The following is a 15,052-nucleotide window of genomic DNA, read 5'->3' on the forward strand; positions in this document are numbered from 1 at the left end:
TTGCCATGGTTGATTAATTTTCTTAGTCTTCTTCACCTTCTATTTCATCATCAAGGCATAACTCTCAACCCTCTCATCACCAGAATCATGGACAAAGCTAAAACATTTTCAAGGGAAAGTATCCAAATCAGGGACACTTTTTAAGTGTTAACACCACTGATTTAGAAAGCGGACACAGTAAAAGAGTACATGAATTATCATGAATTTTTGAAGAAAAATAAGTCTGTCACTGTAATGAATGTAATTATATGTTGACTATAATCCCCCTCCTTTCTCTCAAAGCATCAGAGGTGCACTTTTCAAAAGATTCATGAATTATTTACAAAAATGCATACAGAATATAATGGGGTGTTAATATTGTTATGATAACTATAATATTATTTAATGTCTGGGGTATGTATAGTATATCATCAATCCATATACTATTTTGTATTACATATGTATAACAGCCTTCTGTTGTTAAGGAAATATAAGCATCTAAGTTAGGACTGCAGTGAAATAATCTCAGTAAAATAAATAAACAAGTCATGCTCTCTATCCTTCAGGTATATTATCTTCAAACCCCATGTGAATGCTTATCACATTATCCTTAAAAACTGATCATTTGCAGAATACAAAGTCCCCAGCTCTGGAAAAAATCAGTAATCATCCCACTTCATAAAGGTGGAAACCCTCGTGACCTATCTAATTTTAGACCCATTTCCAAACTGCCCTCGCTATCTAAAATAATGGAAAAATGCATCCACAAACAACTGGTTGAATATCTAACCAGCAACAACCAACTATCCCCTTCACAACATAGTTTTTGACCATCCCACAGCACTATTACTGCCCTGGTCTCCTTCACAAATTACATCTATAACGCCCTAGATAGTAACCTACTTATTATCAGTCCTGTTATTTGATCTCTCAAAACCATTCGACACAGTCTCCCACATCAAACTTATCCAGCAACTGCAATCACTAGGATACTCTGATGCCACCCTAACCTGGTTCACTAGTTACTTGGAAAACCGACAGCAATCCGTAAAAATGGCTGAATAACCTCTCCTAGCTTTCTACCAAATAACATAGGAGTGCCCCAGGGGTCAGTCTTGGGACCCCTACTATTCAACATTTTTATAAATGACCTAAGTAAAGTTCCCACTGACTGTACTATCATACAATATGTAGACGATTCAACCATAATCTGTACTTCCAATAACTTCTCTGACCTCCAAAAGTTAACATAAAAGGCCTTTACATCCACAGAAGTCTGGCTAAACCAATCACAGCTGTTAACCCTAATAAATCAAAATTACTCATCTTTGCATCTAAACATGTTCCCACAGACTTTACTATATTCTCCATAAACAAAACCCCAGCAGAGTTAGTAAATCAGGCCACATTTCTAGGAATTACTATTGACAGCAAACCTAGCTTAGACTTGCATATTTGTAATGCAATAAAAAAGACTCACTTCAAATTAGGCAAACTTTACCAAAACAAACAATACTTAGACAAATCCATCCGAATAAAACTTTCAAAACGTTGTCTCCTTCCAACCTTACTATATGGGTCTCCCATCTTCACCAATCTCTACAACTCTTTGCAATACTAACTACAGTCCTGTTATTATAAGATTGCAAAATTCGCATCAGCCCAACCAAATCGCACCCACCATTGCCAGGCCATTAAAGAACTAAACTGGCTAGAACTTGGACATTACCTACATTACACGCAACTTACCTTTGCCCATAAACGCATTTATAAACCCGAGTGTTGACCTTCCCTGAAAAATTTCATTGAACTTTATGTCCCATCCAAAAATCTATGCTCTAATAACAAACAACTACTTAAAGTATCAAAACCTAGTAAAAGAGCAAGTAACTGCCTCTATTCCCATTCTATAACTAAGCTGTGGAACACCCTCACATAATCTCCTTTAAAAGAAAACTAAAACAACATCTCACGGATAACCCCAGCTGCACATGCAACACATATCCGCAGTCTCCTTAATCTAGCAAAACGTAGCAAATCTACTTATGTATATGTTATGCTGTTACACCATACGAGTTATCCCTAATCTTTAGTATCATAGTCCACACATCAATACAACCATCTTAACACATTTTCTCTTCTGTCACTTTTTACTTTTAATACTACCATTAAATATATGCCACCTATAATCTACTTATTTCCACTACCTAGCTATTAGATTCTAGCTATATCTGCCTTACCTTTAAGTTTAACTCGCTAATTCTATCTTTCCCTTTTCCTACTCCCCACCAAAAAAAATTGAGCTGTATTGTTAAATATTTCTAACTGTATGATTTTCTACATGCTAATGCTCCATTGCTACTGCATTGTGTCTTTTTATAACATATTTGCTGTTTAGATAGTTTTCTGTATTATTTCACTTGCTTTACAATTATAATTTTGTTTCCTTACAAATTCATGTAATGATTTTCATGTAACTTGGGGCTTTTCTCCCCGGGCCTGCACTGAAAATAGGTCTCAAGCCCAGTGAACTTTCCCGGTCAATAAATAAATAAATAAATGTAATTCCTTATAGCAGGCTAAAGGAAACGAAAGCTCAGAAAAAGACACATATAAAACCACTTCACACCATAAAACTGTAAACCTGTCTTTATAGAAACATTAATTAAACAACACTCATTTAGCAAATCAGCACAAAATTTACATGCAAAAAGTCATTTTCTGTTTCGCTAGAACATAACTTCAATATTAGTCCAGCTGATTGTGTGAGATTAAGCACAAGGCCAATGTTTCAGACTACTTACAATTTGTGCTTCTTCCCATTTATCTCTGTTTTCTTCTGACAGCAAGTTGCTTATGATCTGAACAAAATTCTGAAGAAAACCAAGAAATAAACATATTATAAATATGTGAGAAAGTTTCCTAACAATCTATCTGTAGTAAAATGTAAGCATTATTGGATATCTCAGTTTAAGCAAAATGCTGCCACCTATAGATATACATTTATATTACCACGCATTCACATCAAAAAATGGTGTGCAAGTCTTAATCTGACAGTTTCAAAAGTCAGAATTCCTTAATTGTATAGATGCATAGAACCATTCTTTATTTTCTCTTTTAATATACGTGTCTAATATGCTATGTCCATATATCTGTCTGAAACACTTCTGTAGCAGAAAATGTAACCAGTTCCATAACCTGGAGTATATATAAACCCTCTATCAGTAATATATACAGTTTACCACATCATATAAAATATTTTGAAGGAAACAAGACAAGCAATGCAATCAGTCAGACTCACTAGGCCCTAAGTTCCAAATCTTTTCACTTACTGCATATACAACTCTTCACACCATGGGAATATCTGTGTACAACACTGAGCTGTGGAATTTTGGTGCAAGACTATTAAAAAAATAAAGAATGTATGTCCAAAAATGGAAACCACTACCATGTGTTTATACAGTAAAGTAGTCCATTAGCTCTGAATCCTATGTATATTCTATAAACACTGTCAGAGTTGCTAGGAAATACAAAAGTGTGCTTTAAAACAAACAGCATTATCACATGATGTAATGAGGTAAAAAAAATGTTTGTTTCTTGATGCATTCTTTCTTACAATTCTGTACAGTAGCAAAGGTACAGTTTTCAGTAAAACAATGAATATTTCATGAATAAAATGATTAAACGATGAACAAGGTATTTTTCAAAATATTTAGTTATTTCAAAGTCTGATCTAAAGATAGCATGTTAATTCAGAACCAAAGTGATAATAATTTAACTATTTACAGATCAGAATAATGAGACATTGCCTAAACTTAAAATATATGCTGATTATTCTAAATTAAAGATCAGGGAGGGTTACAATAAAACTGTGAATACATACATCCATTATGGAACACTGCCAAATACCTTTTTTTTTCTAGAAATAATGATTTATCACTACTGAATGTCTTAAAAAGTTTGCTCAGTAAGTGTCATGAGTGACAGGTCAATGACACTGCTAATAGTATTGATGCAAGAAGCAGAAAGACAGCTATCAATACTTCTAGACAGCTACTTTCTGTTAGAATGTGTGGAAATTTGATAAGGGTGTACCTACAATTTAAAGAGTATAGGAATGTTTACTTTTCTGCATGACCCAGAAATGTCTCCAAGCCAATTCTCTGCAAATAAACTGAACATTAAACATTACAGAATTCAAGAATGTGCTTTCACTGTAAAGCGTCTCAGAGTTTAGAGGAACTGTATCAACAGGAGCAGTCTGAAATAATTTCTAATATTTTTTCAATATCTAAAAATAAATATGACTGTAAAGAATACCAATCAATGAAACAGCTCAATGAAACAGTAGTTAAAACAGTAATGTGTAGAAACGGGTTTCTAAATATATATATATATATATATATATATATATATATATATATATATATATATATATATATATATATATATATATATATATATATATATATATATATATATATATAAGAAAGTACTACATAATAAAGGTAAACATTGCACAAGTAAGTTTACATGACGTGTGGTATGCACAGTGTTCCCTGTAATATATTTAACTCTGTAGGATATTTTGCCATTTGCTCTGCTTTCCAATATTTCTTTCCATCTACAACAGGTTAAAAAACTGAAATCTCAATGATGCTATTGATGTGGCATGACTAAATGCTCCCCTGTACATGTAATTATTCAAATGACTCATATGTTCATGCAAATGCCGCAGTTTCAGTCCCCTTTAATACAATCTCCAAGTCAGTATGAGAGAGGCACAAACACATACAAAAAATCCGAATAACACATGATTTGTGTAACTAGATTGGATTCATAGGTTCATATGTTCATTTGTTCGTAGGACAATACTAGGCTATTGGCCAAGAGGCCCTTATAAGCCTAGCCAAGAATTTCACCCATGTTCCCACAAGGTCTTCATGAATATGCAATGGATTTTATTGTTGAGAATATGCTTATATTACTATATTTATACCAAATATCATAGAATTAAACAAATACAAAGGTATAAAAAATACAAAGATATAGATTGCATTCAAGTTTATCAGAATATTCTTCTCATTGAAGTTTACCTATGATTCACAAGTAATTTAATAAAACAAATGGAACATAATCAAAGGGGGCATGATCAAAATATATAGCTGACAACAAACATCACCTGGCTACTGTACTATAATTCTGAATTTAGTATTTCTGTTTCATTACCATTTAAATGGTGTCATAGTCACATAACATGTATTGTGTTGCTTATTCTGCATGTCCTCTCCGCGGTTGGCTAGCGTTCGAAAGACATGCGTGAGTAAATGGGCCTGCCTTTGTTGAAGGTTGGGCGTCAAGCTGGCACCTCGGCGTTTCGTAAAAATCTACTGCCAATCATTAGCGGACCGGAGTTCCGCTGTGGCGACCCCTTACCGGGAAAAATCCAAAAGACAAACAACAACAACTTGCTTAGCATAATACGGCATGGCACATGTAAACATGGCATAAATTACTATGTGATACTAACCTGCACATCTCCAGAAGCTGGGCTGTAGTAGTCCCTGCGAAATATATCTGTCAAATTCCGCAAAACATCCAGAGTTGATAGAACATCCCCACTGTAGCTTGTACCATCTTCTGAGATCTCCTGAAGATTTTTGATCACATCTGCAACACCATCCCCAACCATTCCTCGCTGTGCTTTGGAAAGGTGTTCTCTGGTCTAAAATACAGATCCAGCTGTTTTAATGTTCTTCAAATAACTGATACACAGGTAATATTAGATGCTTTACAGTTTAGTTTTTCTATAGTATATATGTATAACATATATAAAAATGGGCCAGAAGAACATAATTTTAGTAAAAAACCTTGAAAACAGCACAGCTCTGACCATTTAATTTTACCTACCTTTATTTATTTATCTTAGTGGGTCAAATTTTTCTTTCACAACTAATATTCTTATGTTCTCTTTCATATTCTTTTTTTAACCACTAATGAAAAAAAATCAATGTCCAGTCAAGACCTTCCTACCTTTTTTTATTTCTATCTACTCCTGTTGACATTTCCCATGGCATACACTACAGACAAAACAGTTCAGTATCAATTACAGTTTAAAAAGATAAATTCATTACTTAGAACAATTCTACAAGAAATGTAGCAACACAGAATAATTTTTATTTTCCCATTCCTTTTCCCAAGAAAATACAAAAGACCAGTACTGATAGTAGATAGCAGTGCAGTACACTTATCATGCAAAAATAAACTGAGTTGAGCTGCAGTGCCATTTACTGATTTGTAGTCAGCCAGATTTCACAGAGGGCAATAACATCTCACTACCTAGGAATCTGCATGGCTATACAGATTCCCAAGTAATGAGATGGGAATCTGCATGGCTATGCTTTGTTATTTTGTGCATGTGGAACAACTACATACAGGAAGACTAATCACCTGTACTAAGAGGACCTTATGCAAGCATTGCTCCCAGTCCAAGGACCACACACACACACACACACACACACACACACACACACACACACACACACACACACACACACACACACACACACACATACATAAAAGCCATTCACACACACTCATGAACTAAATCTCACACTGCCCCACTCCCACTCCTTTCTTACAGCCAGACATGCACACACACACACACACACACACACACACACACACACACACACACACACACACACACACACACACACACACACACACACACACACACACATACACAGTGACATACAAGCATGCACATGCATACAGTCATGCACACCCATTCACACATAATATGGCATACCTACATCAGCTGAATGAGAAGGCCAAAGTGGCTCCACTTAAACCTGCACTGTAGGTTTTAACCTTCCATCTCCACAGATGTAAAATACTACCTCTCACAATGTGTAACAAATGAGTAAAATGTGGAACACTTACCAATTACGTCAACAAGGAAGCTCACAGCATGACTGTTATGTAGTTTTATAATTAAAAATATTTCTTCTGGTGGAATAATATAATATAATATAATATTAGTATTATTTGCCTTGGATGTGTGTGTTTTTTTTTTTTTTTTACAATGTATGTATGTGTTGAAGCATCTCAGTAGAGAACAGTGTGGAGAACAGAATATTTAATGATGTACAATTGAGAAGTATGCCCTACACAGAATCTCACCACTGAAAGGCTCAGGTATACAGCTATGGAGCCCTGCCCTGCCCAGTACTTGTGCAGCCCAGGGATCTAAGAATCCTGTAATATTAAAGTTCTCTTTGTAGGCAATGAACAGTGATAGCTGTGTACTTATATTTCCTTCCAAGAACTAATACATTAGAATGTGGTAATTCAAATATTGCTGTGTGGCTCCAGACACTGGGGACTGTCTATGAATCAGAACGGTCTTCAAAAGTCTGCCAAACAGCTTGTGCTTGCCCTTTGCACTTTGCAAACTAATTGAATACTGGTCACCATCTTTACCCATATCAGACCTATTTTTTTCCTCAGTATCATTTGTAACTGAAGTCTTTGCCATATCTGTGCCTATAATACTATTTTAAATCATAAGATACAGAAAGTGTAGATGGCTGCTGACATCGGTTATTTTCAATAATTCCTTCAACTGGCAAGATTTGTTAATATTTCATTATTTCCTTGCATTACAAAGTGAAGACGTACAAATCTGAAATAGTGAAATAACTGTAACTTAATAATAATAATCATAATAATAATAAATAATTGAAATAAACAACATTCTTGTGATATATAAAATGTTTATACAAGATTATACATGAAAGAATAAGGGGCTAGGTAATCTGCAGAATGCAAAGTGAAATGGATTGGAATCATTCCATTTCAGAAAATCAGAAGGGAATGCATTTAAATTATCCTAATATCTTGAAAAAATTGGTTTTGCTAAATCTCAACCAGCAGCCAAATGCCACATCTAGACTGAAGAAACATATTCACCTGCTTCATAAGATTTAAAGTCTAATATATATGTACTTTGGCTACACTGCATGTTGTTGTAATAAGGTCTCTTGCCTGGACAAATCCCCACACCAAAAAATAAATATTCATATACAGCTTTTTGGGGCTTTATCCTTTACTTTGAAGTTGTACAATTTGACAATGTAAATAAGAAACACAGCCCTCCAGCAAAATGTATCCTCTGAATGCCATTTTTGAACATTGTACTTGAATTTTTGTCTAAGTAAAATATGCTGTTCATGCTTACACTGCAGAATCATGTGACTAAAAATCATTCTTGCTCATTCTCCGTGCCCCTTTTAAACAACAAGAATTGTTGCACAATATTGATTACCACAGTTTTCCTGCTTGCCTAAGTAAAGCCCTTTATTTCCTATCAACTACTCACCTTCTATAAGCCACCTAAGCTTATGTTTAAGCAGCAGAATATTTTCAAGGCTTAGTAGTCATAATGTTATATAGCCTCCTGACCCCACCCTCCACCAGCTCTTATCTGGGCATATGTGCAAGACTGTCCTGCTGAATCCCACCACAACTAGTCCAAGATCCCAGAAGCAGTGGGGTATTCTCTCTCAGAACCTTTCTTTGTGCAAAACAACTCCATCTGTGAAAGTTTTTATCAAAATGACCTAACTGAGAGCAGGAATGACATCTTGGACCTCTTATTTGACACTGAATTTTTTTTTCTTGTTGTTGATTTGTCTGCTAAATGCTTGCAACTAGATTTCTTTCTTTCATTTGCACCCTCGTTTGGGGCCCACAAGTCTTCATAGTACTTTCCCTTTTGTGTTTTTTCCACAGTCCATTTATGGATAAGAGATCTGCTTCCCTTCATCTTTTTTTACAAATTCTTTCTAAATCACTGATTGGGTCAGTTCTTCTTTCTCCGTCTGTATGGTATTAACTTTTTTTCTGGATAGTATACCAACTTGCGTTCACAGTTTGGTTTACAACTCTTTTGCTGCACACTGTCATTTCATCAGCAGATGCTCTTCTTTCATTTGTAAATACATTTATTTAACTAGCACCGTATTTCTCTCAATTACTTCTTTGGTACCTGCGATTCATCCTGATGACCTCTTGTGAAATTTAATATATTGATACCTTTAAGCCAGTTAACTGTTCTTGTAGTAGACTCAGGACATTGACATTCACCTTGTTAATTGATTTAATTTGAATTTCTTCCAGTAGACTGAGCAACAGCAAATTTCTACTCTGAATTTTGGAAAAGTCGTGCAGGGATACTGTCTGGGTAACACATTCATTGACTGGACCTTTCTCTGCCTTCAATAAATTTGATGTGCAGTTGTTTTTAGACTGACCTAAATTACAGTTTCTCTGAACATTATCTAAATATTTCTTTGTGCAGCTTGATTTCAAGGTTACGCATCCAGATTTCAGTTTAATTGGCTGATCTGTTTGCTCTGACACTTTCTCATTCCATTCAGGAAGTTTACCATTAGTTGCCATTGCCTGATCAATCTCTCTCTCTCTCTCTCTCTCTCTCTCTCTCTCTATCTCTATCTCTCTGGATAACAGAAGTTATTTGTGACTGTGCTTGAATTAACTCAGGATCATGTTTTCTCTTTTCCTGCTTAAAACTAAGCTTTGCGTTTTCACTCTCCAGGTCAGACTCTAGTATGGTATTGTCTTCACTGCAACATAAGGTGTCTACATTTACTGCACTCTACTATATTTTCTAATTCCTTACAGAGAAGCATTGTTTCTGCAGCATCAGGCTATACATGAGTTTGCATCTGCAGAAATATTTCCCTCCTCTTGCAACTGAGTAAAGTAACAACAGTTTTTTGAGTTCTTGTTCTTTTTAACATTATGTTAGCATTTTTGAAATCGGCATGTCTTTCTGAAAAGAACTTAGACACAGGCAATGTGTCATTTAGTTGAGAGTCAATACCATTACAACTCTGAACTGTAAGGTTTACTTAAACCCATTTCTGCAGTTTCAAGCTTACTAGTCTGAATTGTAGCACAATTCTGTTTATCTGGCTTTATGACATTCAGGTCACAAATATATTTGATGTTCTCTTCAAAAGATGTTTCTGTCTGCTTCAGATGTTTAGTTACAGTCTTTATTGTCCTGTTTCTTTATTTCAGCTTGTTTCAAAAATTCAAAAAGTCTTTAGGAAAAATCAGCAATTTCTTTACCTGTCTTATTTTGAAAGCTACTTTTTGACCAATGCAGTTTCTGTTATTTTATTTGCACTTCTAAAAATCATATGTTCAAATATTACTAATGAGTTCCTCTGTTTAGAGACTGTACCAGGGCTGTCTTTGCAGTTCCATATTCTTCTCATTCAGTCCCCTGGATGTTTCCTGAAGATATTTAACATACTAGAAAAGTACTATTCTGGTCCATGCACCACCGTTTTCCTACAAGATTATATTTTCTTGAATAGGCACAGGGTATCCACTAAAGTACAAATGTTAATGAAATACCTTACAAGATAATCTTTGAGCACTTCATACACTTTATTAAATTTGTTCAACTCAACAGTGATTATACTTCAGAACACACTGTGTAATTATCTTTTTCCACTGCACAAAGGTCAGAACTGACTTATTTACTCAGAATCCTACTTCATAAAGTTTGTTTCGCAATAAATAATTTTAACCACAAGAAGTAGCATATGTCTGTTCAGCAAAAATTAAGTAACAACCAAATAAATCAAAAATGCTCACATAGTGGTCTCCCAGTCTTGGTAAATCACTCAGTTGATGTAAAGAAACAAACGACCATCAAACAGCGTATTAAAACAAAAAAAGAAGTTATGTCTTACCATAACGTTCCATCTGTGTTGTTGATCTTCATTCATTCATTACTAATGGGTTATCGGTTCCATTCTCTGAACCGAGCCGGCCAATATCAAGCTCGCGTCAGCCAAAAACTCTCGAGCCACGGTCCTACCCAGAATGCTCTGCTCCCTGTTACCTCAGATCAAGTTTGCAAGTTGATAAATAAAAGTAGAGGCTACCTCTGGTTCTAACAGACCTACAATAAAGGAGTATATGAGATCAACCAGGAACCTCCGGATGGGGGACGGAGGGTGGGAAGTAATGAATGAATGAAGATCAACAACACAGATGGTAAGACATAACTTCTTTATCTGATGTTGTTAATCTTCATTCATTCCTTACTGATGGGACAGAGTCCCCAGCTACTTGTATCCCTGGGTGACCTTCATGGAAGGACATTTCTGAGCACCATGGAGCCAAAAGAAGCTTTACCTCTGGAGGCCAAGTCCAATTTGTAATGATTAATAAAGGTATGAGGTTTGGCCCAAGTCGCAGCTAAGCAAATATCATTGAGGAAGCCTTAGCAGGGAAAGCTGCTGAAGTTGCCATAGATCTTGTAGAATGTTCTTTCACTCTGTGAGGCAAAGTGATGTTGTTTTTTTGGTAGATAAAGGTAATACAATTTCTCAACCACGAAGTCAATGTAACTTTTGAAACAGGATGACCTTGTCTAGATCTAGAAAAGGCCAGAAACAGTTGGTCTGATTTACGGGTAGATTTTATTCTGCCCAGAAAAAAAAGTAATTGTCTATGAACATCCAAGGAGTGCAGGCAATACTCTGCCTTGTTAGAGTGGTTAGGAAAGAACACCGGGAGATCAATAGATTGGCTGATAGATCGCTCTGACAAAACTTTTGGTAAAAAGGAAGAACTAGTTCTCAGTGATGCCCTTTCCTTATGGAAGATAAGATAGGGAGGTTTAATGCATAAGACTTGAAGTTCTGACAGGCGTCTGGCCGATGTGATAGCAATCAGAAACAAAGTTTTCCAAGAGAGATATTTCACATCACATGTAGACGCAGGTTCAAAGGGGATGGCTGTTAGAGCTTGCAGAACCAATGCCAAAATCCAAGGTTGTACCGGTTCTCTAAAGGGAGGTTTTAAGTGGATAACCCCCTTCAAAAATGTTTTACAGAGCCTATGTGAAATAACTGAAGAATCCTGAAAACCAATATGGAAATTTGAGATGGCAGCTAAATGCACACAAATAGGAGGAGCAGACACCCCAGAGTGGAAAAGATGTGATCTTCTGCTTTCGGCTTTACCCTGGTTAAGGGTCGCCACAGCGGATCACCTGTCCGCTCATGATTGGCAGTGGAGTTTTACGGTGTCGAGTTGCCAGCCCAGCACACAACCTTCCACAGAAGGCACACACACACACACACACACACACACACACACACACACACACACACACACACACACACACACACACACACACACACAAAATCACACCTAGGGCCACTTTAGAGTATCCAATCCATCTACACCATGTCTTTGGGATGGGGGTTAACCAGAGTACCTGGAGGAAACCCACACAACCACAGGGAGGACATGCAGACTCCGCACAGAAGGCACCCCAGCCAAGGATCGCACCAGAGAATCTCTTGCTGTGAAGCGGTAATGCTAACGTCTGCACCCCTGCAGCCACCCCAGTGGAAAAGATGTGATAAGTAATCCAAAACCACAGGAACTGGGACTGAAAAGGGGTCTAATTGTTTATTCACTGCCCATAGAGAGAACTACATTTATTAAGATACATTAGTCTGGTGGATGATTTATGAGATGCAAAAAAAAATATTGCGCACAGGGGATGAGAGATTTTCCTGCCTGGCAGTCACTGGAAGTGGAGAAACCAAGCTGTCAGTTTCAGGGTTGTTAGACTGGGGTGAGTCAGACCCTGTGGATGGGAAATCAACGTTGGGGATGGATTGAGGATCCACGGTTGATCTAGCAGGTGAGGCTAGAGGAAGGGGAACCAGACTTGAGGAGGCCAATATGGAGCAATGAGGATCACTTTGCTTTTCAACTCTTGTGCTTTCTTCAGAAATTGGGAGATAAGGGGAAGAGGAGGATAAGCATAAAGTAGACCAGAGGGCCAAGCATGGACTAGAGCATCTCTCAGTGACTGTCCCCGAGGGGCAATCAGGGCAAAATAGTCGCTGCTCTTGTAGTTGGTTGGGGAGGCAAATAGGTCACAGCAAGGCTAGCCACAGCGGTTGAAGATTCTTGCCATTATCATAGGATTGAGGGACCACTTGTGAGGTTGCAGAATGCACCTCCTTAATTTGTCCGCTATCACATTGGAGCTCCCAGGAATGTGCACTGCAATTAGAAAGTGGTTGGAAGCTATCGCCCATTGACATATTCTCAAAGCCTCTGAGCATAACAGGTAAGACCTGGTGCCCCCTTGTTTGTTGATGTACCAGACCACTGACATGTTGTCTGATTGGATCACAATAGTCCCTGATGGAAGGATGGAATGAAGTGCTTGCAATGCTAGTAACACCACCCTCTGTTCCAGGACATTGATATGCAAAAGGGTCTCTGTCCCAGATCAGGTGCCTTGGACCATGTTTCCCTGACAAAGCCCCCCCCCACTCCATCAGGGATGTGTCCATGGTCACCGTGGCTATCGGTTGATGGGGGCAGAAGGGGTGAGACCATTGTTGGGGATTTCCAGACATCCACCAGAGTAAATCTTGCTTGCATCTCTGAGTTACACACCTGAAAAGACAGTGGATGTTGTACAGGGTACCACTGAGTGAGAAGTAACCACTGAAGGAGCCTCATGTGGAACCTGGCTAGAGGAACAATGGTGATTGAGGCTGCCATTGACCCCAAGAGTTGGAGTATAGATCGACTGGAAGATTTGTGGTGACAGAGCAGTGGCTGAATCTGTTGCCTTATTCTTTGAAGCCTATGGTCCAGAAGAGATGCTGTGCAATTTCTTGTGTCCAACAGTACCCCAATGAATTCCAAAGACTGAGCTGGGGTCGTGTTGGATTTCTCCCGGTTTATAGTGATTCCCAGGCTTTGTGCTGTGAGAAGAGTGTAGTGCAGGGCTTCTTCCAGTAGATGCTTGGTGGGGGCAGTGAGGAGCCAGTCATCTAGATATGGAAAAGCCTGGAATCCTTGAAGTTGCAAATGAGCGATAACCACTGCCATATATTTGGTGAACACTTTGGGGGTTGTAGAGAGACTGAAGGGTAGAGCTCAAAACTGGTAGTGACTGGCTCCTATGCAAAAGTGTAGGTATCTTCTTGAGCATTTGTCCATTTTTATGTGGTAATACACATCCTGAAGATCTACAGAGCACATCCAATCATCTTTTTCCAGAAGAGGAAGGATAGACTGAAACATGACCATCTGGAATTTCTCTGTTTTTACAAATTTGTTCAGTGTGCTGAGATCCAGAAGTGGTCTCCAGTCGCCTGTCTTTTTTGACACTAAAAAGAACCTTGAGTAAAATCCAGATCCTATCTGGTCTTGGAGGATCATCTGGATGACTCTTTTTTGTAGGAGATTTTGGATTTTGTGTGCTGCTGCTTCCCTTTGACTGGGTGGAATATCGGGTAATACTCTGGATGAGATTGGACAAAGATGGAAGGGAATGCAATAGCCTCTGGATATTATCCATTCTACCCAAGAGTCAGTGGTTATATTCTGCCAAGCAGCGGGGTACAAGGAGAAACGACCCCCGACCACTTCCAGAGGTGAGCTGTCGGGCAACACTTCAGGAGTGCTGATAGGGTTGGCCAGAGAAGGAATCTCTGGAACCTCAGTTTCATGGACCTCCTCTGCCCCAAAAGGTGCATCTTCCATTGGAGTTTCCCCCTTTACCTCTAGGGGAGAACTCAGCACGTGCATCCCGGAAAGAGCCCTGGGATTTCCTGTGCCACAACTTCCCGCTCCTCTGACTTCTGGAATTGAATCGTTGAGGAGTGGAGTGTCTGACACCAATGGCAGACAGGGTCTTGCCATCTTGTTCGCACCTCGCCAGCATATCTTTCACTTTAGGGCCAAACAAATAAGCGGCCTTGATGGGGCCATTCATGAAGGAAGCCTTAAGGGAGTCCACAAAGTCGCAAAGGTGCATCCAGGCATGTCGTCTGGTGACTATACCCACAACTACCACTCTAGTCGCTCCTTCCATTGCGTGAGAAATAAGATGCATGGAAGAGTTGGAAATGGACTCTAGGGTGGCTATCGGAGAAGCCAAGTTGTCATGGACCTCATCAGAAATAGCTCCTGCCAATGTTTC

The 15,052-nt window shown here is 38.1% G+C and overlaps 1 protein-coding gene across 9 annotated transcripts in view; it reads right to left on the reverse strand.

Annotated features, from left to right (window-relative positions):
• Positions 1 to 15,052, reverse strand: part of ADGRB1 (adhesion G protein-coupled receptor B1) — a 4,264,735-nt gene that overhangs the window by 1,856,539 nt on the left and 2,393,144 nt on the right. For all 9 annotated transcript variants that reach the window (XM_044067288.1, XM_044067286.1, XM_044067290.1 and 6 more), the window contains 2 exons: positions 5,510 to 5,704; positions 2,784 to 2,852 (listed from right to left, as the gene is read on the reverse strand). In XM_044067288.1, coding sequence (XP_043923223.1) covers positions 2,784 to 2,852; positions 5,510 to 5,704 — 264 coding nt within the window. The remainder of the gene's footprint in view (positions 1 to 2,783; positions 2,853 to 5,509; positions 5,705 to 15,052) is intronic.

Source organism: Protopterus annectens, chromosome 3.part1 (assembly GCF_019279795.1).
Source record: "Protopterus annectens isolate FY-2018-M chromosome 3.part1, PAN1.0, whole genome shotgun sequence".
Classification (NCBI taxonomy): Eukaryota; Metazoa; Chordata; order Ceratodontiformes; family Protopteridae; genus Protopterus; species Protopterus annectens.